Raw genomic sequence first — 9,520 nt, forward strand, 5'->3', positions numbered from 1 at the left:
GCACTTACGTAGTTCTGAACTTCTGATTGCATATCCATTTACATCTATATAAGAACCAGGAAGCATCCTTATCCCTTAATTTCCTAAGAAGCAGATCCAGCTGGCAGCTTCCGATCGATTTGGCATCCACTGCACCTCCGTGCATTTTACCGCCGTTTGTTTCCTGCTTCGCCGCTGGCCTGCCGCCGCCTGCTCATCTCTCGGTGACAAGGTCGGCTCCTTTCAGGCCTGCAAGCTGCAACACTACTCCTGCCCGGCCGGTATGTCACTATGTACAGCATTACTTGTGAACTGGTAGGAGTACATATGAAGCATGTTTTCAGTTTTAGGTGAGTCAGTTTTACATGTGCTTGAAATTCATATGTTTACGGGAGACTTTTTAGTTTGGGTCTGAAACTAAACCGCGAAAACTCGTCCATTCCAGTCGGCGCAAACAAAGGTGGAGCAATTAACATGGCTGGTGGAGGGCCGCTGGAGCTATGGAACCACCGTTCGATGCAGATCCTGGTCCTCCTCAGCCTCGGGCTCCAGGTCGTCCTCTTCGTCTTCGCCGGGATCCGCCGGCGTGAAGCCTTCCCCGTGCGGAGGCTCCTCCTGTGGTTAGCATACCTCATGGCCGACTCCACGGCCGTGTACGCCGTCGGCCACCTGTCGTTCAGCAGCACCGTGCGAGAGCATCAGCTCGTCGCGTTCTGGGCGCCGTTCCTGCTGCTGCACCTCGGTGGCCCGGACAACATCACCGCCTATGCCCTCCAGGACAACCAGCTCTGGCTTCGCCACCTCCAAATCCTCGTCGTGCAGGTCCTCGGGGCAGCCTACGTCATCCACAAGAACATCGACGGAGGTAGCAGCGGGCGGCTGCTCCGGCTTGCCTCCGGCTTGATGTTCGCCGTTGGATTTGTCAAGTACGGGGAGAGGACGTGGGCGCTCAAGTGTGGCACCCTGGAAAGCATCGGCGCCTCGGTCAAGACGCAGCCGCCCGCCATCCATAAACATTCCCACCGTCAGGACGAAGCGTCGGACGAGGAATTCCTCGTGCGACGAGCCCACTCGCTGTTCCACGTCTGCAAGCGTGCCATTGTTGATTCTTCCGTGATCGAGAAGGACTCCGTGGAGGGGCAGGAACAGTACACCACCAAGATGATGCGCAAAGTGGAGCTATGGGCGCTGATGGAGATCGAGCTCTCCCTCATGTACGACGTACTCTACACCAAGGCGGCCGTGGTCCACACCGCTGCCGGATATCTGGTCCGTGTCGTCTCGCCGCTCACCATTGCCGCCTCGCTGGTGCTGTTCCAGCTCACCCCCAAGGACAGCCACATCGGAGCCGACGTGGCCATCACCTACGTCCTGCTGGGTGGTGCCTTGTTCATGGAGACGACGTCGCTCGTGAACGCGCTAGGATCGTCTTGGACGTTTGCGTTCCTGAGCACCACCAGGTGGCGATGGCTCCGGTACGTAGCCCTGTGCAACGGGAGATGGGACAGTCTCCGGCGTAGGGTTGTGTCTCTTCACCATCTTGTCAAGGGAGGATTTCCTGGTGGTAGCAGCACCAACAGGTACAAATCGAGGAGGTGGTCATACATCATCGGGCAGTACAACATGCTGCACTTGTGCACGCGCCCCGCCGACACACTGCTCACCAGCCCGCTGCTCGGTAGGCTGGCCAGGACGCTGGGACCCAACGGGTGGTGGGACAGGAAGCACTACTCAGGGACCGTCAAGATATCGGTTTCAGTCAAGAAACACATCTCCCTACACATGGGGCGGCTGTACAAACACGGGACGCTCAACTCCCTGGGCATGCTCAGGAAGAAGTGGGGCGAGGAGCCGCTGGACCGTCGAGGGCTGTACGAAGGCATTCTGAAAGACTCCCTGGGTGTGGAGTTCCAGGAGGGCATCATCATCTGGCACATCGCCACCGACATCTTCCTGGCCAAGAGCGAGAGAGCCAAGGCCGAGGACGCGGCGCCACGCGTGGAGGCCATCGTGATGCTGTCCGACTACATGATGTTCCTCATGGTGGATCGCCCCTACATGCTCCCAGGCCAACCCCAAAACAGGTTGTACCAACGTACCTGCGAGAATCTGGTCAGCATGCGGTTGACAGATGATCCTGAGCACCCAAACCGCCGACGCAGAGGTATGATCAAGAATCTGTTCCGCGTGCGTGATGGCCCGGCTTCCGGCACTTCCAGGGCCTCCGAGAGACGTGATCTCGCCAACAGACTGTATGATGAGTATGCGAGCCGAAGGTTCAGCCACGACGCTCCCCGTCTCACGTACGTAGCCCGACTTGCCAAACGGCTGCTACAGAAGGAGAGAGCCGACGGCACGGCCGACTCGTTGGACCTTGTGCTTGAGGTGTGGACGGACATTCTCGTCTACGCGGGCAACAAGTGCAGCAGGGAGTCCCATGCCAAGAAGCTCAACAGTGGCGGCGAGCTCACGACCATCCTGTGGCTCATGGCGGAACACCTCTACCAAGTGTCCCTCGAGGAAGCATCACACGCGCAGAGAGACGATGATGTATCTAACGTACTATAATTCGACCACTAACGTCCCAGTTGTACGTACATGTTGTGTTTTGAAAGTGAATCCGGCCACATGTAAATATATGTACTATGATCTTCTCTTGCGCTTACCAACTGTGTTTCTATGAGTGAACCACCCACAATTTAATTAGTGCGCTGAAGAATCCGATCACAATGGAGTCGACTAGTATTTATTTACCTATCCCTGATTCCTAATTAAATTAGTATTGTCAGGCTACCAAATCATGAGCTGGTCCGCAAGATACAAGCACGTATGGTACGTACCAACCGCAACATGCATATATGCCCAACTGTTGACACATGCGTGATTCCTCGCCATCTGTCTACCTATGTGTTTTTTGTTTCTCTTTATGGCTTCTTCTGGGGAAAAGCCAAAAAAAAACACGACTATGAATACCTTAGCAAATAGGCTGTGAAATACATGCAAATCGAGCAACACTACTTGAGAAATTGCATTGAGCAGGTGAGGTTTGTATGTTGAAATGATACATGCTTTTTTTTCGAGTTGAGGAGGAGAGCTTCCAATTAAATTTCATTCAAAATGAAACTGATAACACAAAGTGTCGATGGGGAGTGAACCCTCAACAAACAAAAGGTTTCGCCAAATAAAATAGCTGACCGCGGATTACTGGAAGGCTAAACTTTGCCTAGTGCATTTCATCGGGTACTAGGCAAATATGACCTTTTTTTCTTCTTTTTTTCAAAAAGGGAAGGACCCCAGAAATATGACCTTTCTTGAGTATTTATTTTGCGTTTGGCAAACTGTTCTTCACCGAGTGCTTTTTTCAGCACTTGGCAAACATTTCTTTGTCAAGTTTTTTTTTTCACTCGTCAAAGAATTCTTTGCCGAGCAACTTTTTTGTGCACTCGGCAAACACTCATTTTTTGTTTTTCCTTCTCCTTTCTCTTATTTCTTTCCGTGTGCATATTATTTGATTTCATTTTTCCCTTTATGCTTTGTTCTTGCCTACAATATTTTCTTTTTTCCATTTTTTCTCCTTGCATTTTCTTTTATATGCACCAAGTGCATTTCTATGCATTTAGTGAATACAATAAACTTTTGAATTGCAAGTGCATGAATTTTTCGGTAGAATTGGGTTAAAATTGCTGAGAGGGCCTCCCTCTCGACCCACCACCCCCAAGCGAAGGTCTAGACTGAAATGGGTAGCTGACTGTGACTTCCTCAACATTGATGATTCTGAAGGAAATATGCCCTAGAGGCAATAATAAAGTTGTTATTTATATTTCCTTATATCATGATAAATGTTTATTATTCATGCTAGAATTGTATTAACCGGAAACTTAGTACATGTGTGAATACATAGACAAATAGAGTGTCACTAGTATGCCTCTACTTGACTAGCTCGTTGAATCAAAGATGGTTAAGCTTCCTAGCCATAGACATGAGTTGTCATTTGATTAACGGGATCACATCATTAGAGAATGATGTGATTGACTTGACCCATTCCGTTAGCCTAGCACTTGATCGTTTAGTTTATTTGCTATTGCTTTCTTCATGACCTATACACGTTCCTATGACTATGAGATTATGCAACTCCTGAATACCGTAGGAACACTTAGTGTGCTACCAAACGTCACAACGTAACTGGGTGGTTATAAAGGTGCTCTATAGGTGTCTCCGATGGTGTTTGTTGAGTTGGCATAGATCGAGATTAGGATTTGTCACTCCGATTGTCGGAGACGTATCTCTGGGCCCTCTCGGTAATGCACATCACTATAAGCCTTGCAAGCAATGTGACTAAGGAGTTAGTTGCGTGATGATGCATTATGGAACAAGTAGTGAGACTTGCCGGTAACGAGATTGAACTAGGTCTGGAGATACCGACGATCGAATCTCGGGCAAGTAACATACCGATGACAAAGGGAACAACGTATGTTGTTATGCGGTTTGACCGATAAAGATCTTCGTAGAATATGTGGGAGCCAATATGAACATCCAGGTTCCGCTATTGGTTGTTGACTGGAGACGTGTCTTGGTCATGTCTACATAGTTCTCGAACCCGTAGGGTCTGCACGCTTAACATTCGGTGACGATCGGTATTATGAGTTTATGTGTTTTGATGTACCGAAGGTAGTTCGGAGTCCCGGATATGATCACGGACATGATGACGAGTCTCGAAATGGTGAAGACATAAAGATCAATATATTGGATGACTATGTTTGGACATCGGAATGGTTTCGGGTGAGTTCGGGCATTTACCGGAGTACCGGGAGGTTACCGGACCCCCCCCCTCCCCCGGAAGTATATGGGCCTTATTGGGCCATAGTGGGAGAGAGGAGAAGGGAGCCTAGGAGGGCGCGCGCCCCCCAAGCCCAATCCGAATTGGGTGGGGGGCCGCCCCCCCCCCTTTCCTTCCTCCTTCCTCCCTCTTCCTTCCTCTCCTGGTCCAACTAGGGAAGGGGGGATACTACTCCCGGTGGGAGTAGGACTCCTCCAGGGCGTGCCATAGAGGGCCGGCCCTCCCCCCTCCACTCCTTTATATACGGGGGAGGGGGCACTGATACGTCTCCAACGTATCTATAATTTTTGATTGTTCCATGCTATTATATTATCTGTTTTGGATGTTTAATGGGCTTTATTATACACTTTTATATTATTTTTGGGACTAACCTACTAACTGGAGGCCCAGTCCAAATTATTGTTTTTTTTGCCTATTTTAGTGTTTCGCAGAAAAGGAATATCAAACGGAATCCAAACGGAATGAAACCTTCGGGAGAGTGATTTTTGGAACAAACGCAATCCAGGAGACTTGGAGTGGACGTCAAGGAAGCAACAAGGCGACCACGAGGTAGGGAGGCGCGCCCAGGGGGGTAGGCACGCCCCCCACCCTCGTGGGCCCCTCGTGGCTCCCCCAACCGACTTCTTTTGCCTATATATACTCATATACCCCGAAAACATCCGAGAGCTCCACGAAACCCTATTTCCACCGTCACAACCTTCTGTACCCGTGAGATCCCATCTTGGGGCCTTTTCCGGCGCTCCGCCAGAGGGGGAATCGATCACGGAGGGCTTCTACATCAACACCATATTCTCTCTGATGATGTGTGAGTAGTTTACCTCAGACCTTCGGGTCCATAGTTATTAGCTAGATGGCTTCTTCTCTCTCTTTGGATCTCAATACAAAGTTCTCCTCGATTCTCTTGGAGATCTATTCGATGTAATTCTTTTGCGGTGTGTTTGTCGAGATCCGATGAATTGTGGGTTTATGATCAAGATTATCTATGAACAATATTTGAATCTCTTTGAATTCCTTTATGTATGATTTGTTATCTTTGCAAGTCTGTTCGAATTATCAGTTTGGTTTGGCCTGCTAGATTGATCTTTCTTGCAATGGGAGAAGTGCTTAGCTTTGGGTTCAATCTTGCGGTGTCCTTTCCCAGTGACAGCAGGGGCAGCAAGGCACGCATTGTATTATTGCCATCGAGGATAAAAAGATGGAGTTTATATCATATTGCTTGAGTTTATCCCTCTACATCATGTCATCTTGCTTAATGCGTTACTCTGTTCTTATGAACTTAATACTCTAGATGCATGCTGGATAGCGGTCGATGTGTGGAGTAATAGGAGTAGATGCATAATCGTTTCGGTCTACTTGTCGCGGACGTGATGCCTATATACATGATCATGCCTAGATATTCTCATAACTATGCACTTTTCTATCAATTGCTCGACAGTAATTTGTTCACCCACCGTAATACTTATGCTATCTTGAGAGAAGCCACTAGTGAAACCTATGGCCCCCGGGTCTATCTTCCATCATATAAGTTTCCGATCTATTTTGTTTTGCAATCTTTACTTTCCAATCTATACAACAAAAATACCAAAAATATTTATCTTATCATCTCTATCAGATCTCACTTTTGCAAGTGGCCGTGAAGGGATTGACAACCCCTTTATCGCGTTGGTTGCAAGGTTCTTATTTGTTTGTGCAGGTACGAGGGATTTGCGTGTAGCCTCCTACTGGATTGATACCTTGGTTCTCAAAAACTGAGGGAAATACTTACGCTACTTTGCTGCATCACCCTTTCCTCTTCAAGGGAAAACCAACGCAGTGCTCAAGAGGTAGCAAGAAGGATTTTTGGCGCCGTTGCCGGGGAGTCTACGCACAAGTCAAGACATACCAAGTACCCATCACAAACTCTTATCCCTCGCATTGCATTATTTGCCATTTGCCTCTCGTTTTCCTCTCCCCCACTTCACCCTTGCCATTTTATTCGCCTTCTTTTTCGTTTGCCTTTTTCTCGCCAGATATATTGTTTGCTTGTGTTACCATGTGCCTTCTATTTGCCTGCATCTTTGCTTGCTAAAAATCTATTGATATGGATCTACTTAAAGTATTCTACTTGGATCATCTTTGATCCTTATGCGCTCGTGCTGAAACCCCAACTAGACTAGTTGATGGGAAATCTTTAGATGAGCATGCTCATTTTGTGCGTCACCGTTTGTCTGAAAAAGGGAGATTCTTATGGGATCAAATAAACAGATTGTTGTGTTATGCTTGGAATCTTTGTGAAATTTATGAGTTTACATGTTGCTCTAAGAACCCTAAAAACACCTTCCCTACCTATGTGAGTTTAATGAAAATGAAATCTTATCTTCTTATGCAAAGGGTGTTTATAGTTACTATGATATCAAACAAATTGAAGAATTTGTTGCTTTTAAGGGTGCTTATGAAGTTGCTTCTTTGATTGAAAAGTATGATATTACTCTCTACGAATCTGAAATTTTTAACATACTTAAATATTGCTATGAAAATTATGCTCATAATGTCTGTCAAAGAATTTATTGAGAGAATGATCATTGCTTTGGAAGAAAATAATGATATGCATTAATCTATAGATAATGATGATTCCGATGATTTGATTGAAATATCCCTTGATGAACATGATGCTTGCTATTCTTGTGGCCATGATGCCAATATTTATGAAGATGAATTTGCTATAGTTCCTTATGTTAAACATGAGATCGTTGCTATTGCACCCATACTTGATAATTCCTTCAACGAAAAGCATGATTGCAATGATGTTATTATAAATTCTCTTAATGTCAATTGTGCTAATAATATGCAAAACCCTAAGCTTGGGGATGCTAGTTTTGCTATGTCTACTACTTATTGCAATGATCATGATTGGGGTGATTCTTTTTATGATCTTGAAAATTTAGTAAAGCCCCATGATGAATATGAGATTAATAATCATGTTTTTAATTTTATTGAAAGTGGGTTTGGAAGAGTGTCAACTTTAGATCCCACATATTTGGAGAATGTTCAATCTTATGAATTTTTTGATAAAAGTGGGTTTGGAGAGGTCATGACTTTAGTTAATATTGATCCCACTATTTTGGAAGAGTGTCAACTTTGCATACATGTGGATCGTGTTAAGAATATGTTTTGTGATAGCTATATTGTTGAATTTGCTTATGATACTACATATAATTATTATGAGAGAGGAAAATATGGTTGTAGAAATTTTCATGTTACTAAATTACCTCTCGTCATGTTGAGATTGCTATCGTCTCTTTCTTCTTCCTTGCATATGCTAGTTTTTGCTTGCCTTGATAATTTGTTTCCTTATAAGATGTCTATGCATAGGAAGTATGTTAGACTTAGATGTGTTTTTCACGTGTTTTATGATGCTCTCTTTGTGCTTCAATTCTTGTCTTTTATATGAGCATCATTTGAATCTTTATGCCTAGCTAGGGCGTTAAACGATAGCACTTTTTGGGAGGCAACCCAATTTTATTTTTGTTCCTTGATTTTTGTTCCTGGTTAGTAATAAATAATTCATCTAGCCTCTGGTTAGATGTGGTTTTGTGTTTAAATTAGTGTTTGTGCCAAGTAAAACCTTTAGGATAACCTACGGTGGTAGTTAATTTGATCTTGCTGAAAAACAGAAACTTTTGCGCGCACAAGATTAGTTTTCATAAATCACAGAAACGTGCTTTTCAGTTGATTATTTTTGCAGAAGATTAATAAAAAAATTACCTAGGACTTCCTAAGTGATCATAATTTTTTAAGTTCCAGAAGTTTGAGTTTGATACAGATTGCTACAGATTGTTCTGTTTTTGACAGATTCTGTTTTTCGTGTGTTGTTTGCTTATTTTGATGAGTCTATGGCTAGTATCGGGGGGTATGAACCATAGAGATGTTGGAATACAGTAGGTTTAACACCAATATAAATAAAAAATGAGTTCATTGCAGTACCTTAAAGTGGTGGTTTGTTTTATTTCGTTAACGGAGCTCATGAGATTTTTTGTTGAGTTTTGTGTTGTGAAGTTTTCAAGTTTTGGGTAAAGATTTGATGGATTATGGAATAAGGAGTGGCAAGAGCCTAAGCTTGGGGATGCCCAAGGCACCCCAAGGTAAAATTCAAGGACAACCAAAAGCCTAAGCTTGGGGATGCCCCAGAAGGCATCCCCTCTTTCGTCTTCGTCCATCGGTAACTTTACTTGATGCTATATTCACCACATGATATGTGTTTTGCTTGGAGCGTCTTGTATGATTTGAGTCTTTGCTTTTTAGTTTACCACAATCATCCTTGCTGTACACACCTTTTGGGAGAGACACACATGAATCGGAATTTATTAGAATACTCTATGTGCTTCACTTATTTCTTTTGAGCTAGATAATTTTGCTCTAGTGCTTCACTTATATCTTTTTAGAGTACGGTGGTGGTTTTATTTTATAGAAATTACTAATCTCTCATGCTTCACTTAAATTATTTTGAGAGTCCTTTAGAACAGCATGGTAATTTGCTTTTGCTATAAAATTAGTCCTAATATGATAGGCATCCAAGATGGATATAATAAAAACTTTCATATAGAGTGCATTGAATACTATGAGAAGTTTGATACTTGATGATTGTTTTGAGATATGAAGATGGTGATATTAAAGTTGTGCTAGTTGAGTAATTGTGAATTTGAGAAATACTTGTGTTGAAGTTTG

The 9,520-nt window shown here is 44.4% G+C and overlaps 1 protein-coding gene across 1 annotated transcript; it reads left to right on the forward strand.

Moving 5' to 3' along the window:
- The first annotated feature begins 242 nt into the window (after positions 1-242).
- Positions 243-2,652, forward strand: LOC125517959 (uncharacterized). Its single transcript, XM_048682918.2, has one exon. It carries the CDS (start codon positions 454-456, stop codon positions 2,545-2,547), a length of 2,094 nt encoding a protein of 697 aa, XP_048538875.1. The 5' UTR covers positions 243-453; the 3' UTR covers positions 2,548-2,652.
- The last annotated feature ends 6,868 nt before the right edge of the window (positions 2,653-9,520 follow it).

This window comes from Triticum urartu, chromosome 7A (genome assembly GCF_056163025.1).
Source record: "Triticum urartu cultivar PI428250 chromosome 7A, HENAU_Tu73, whole genome shotgun sequence".
NCBI lineage: Eukaryota > Viridiplantae > Streptophyta > Magnoliopsida > Poales > Poaceae > Triticum > Triticum urartu.

Coding starts and splice junctions, on each gene's coding strand:
- LOC125517959 (XM_048682918.2), top strand. CDS start 454: ATGGCTGGTGGAGGGCCGCTGGAGCTATGGAACCACCGTTCGATGCAG.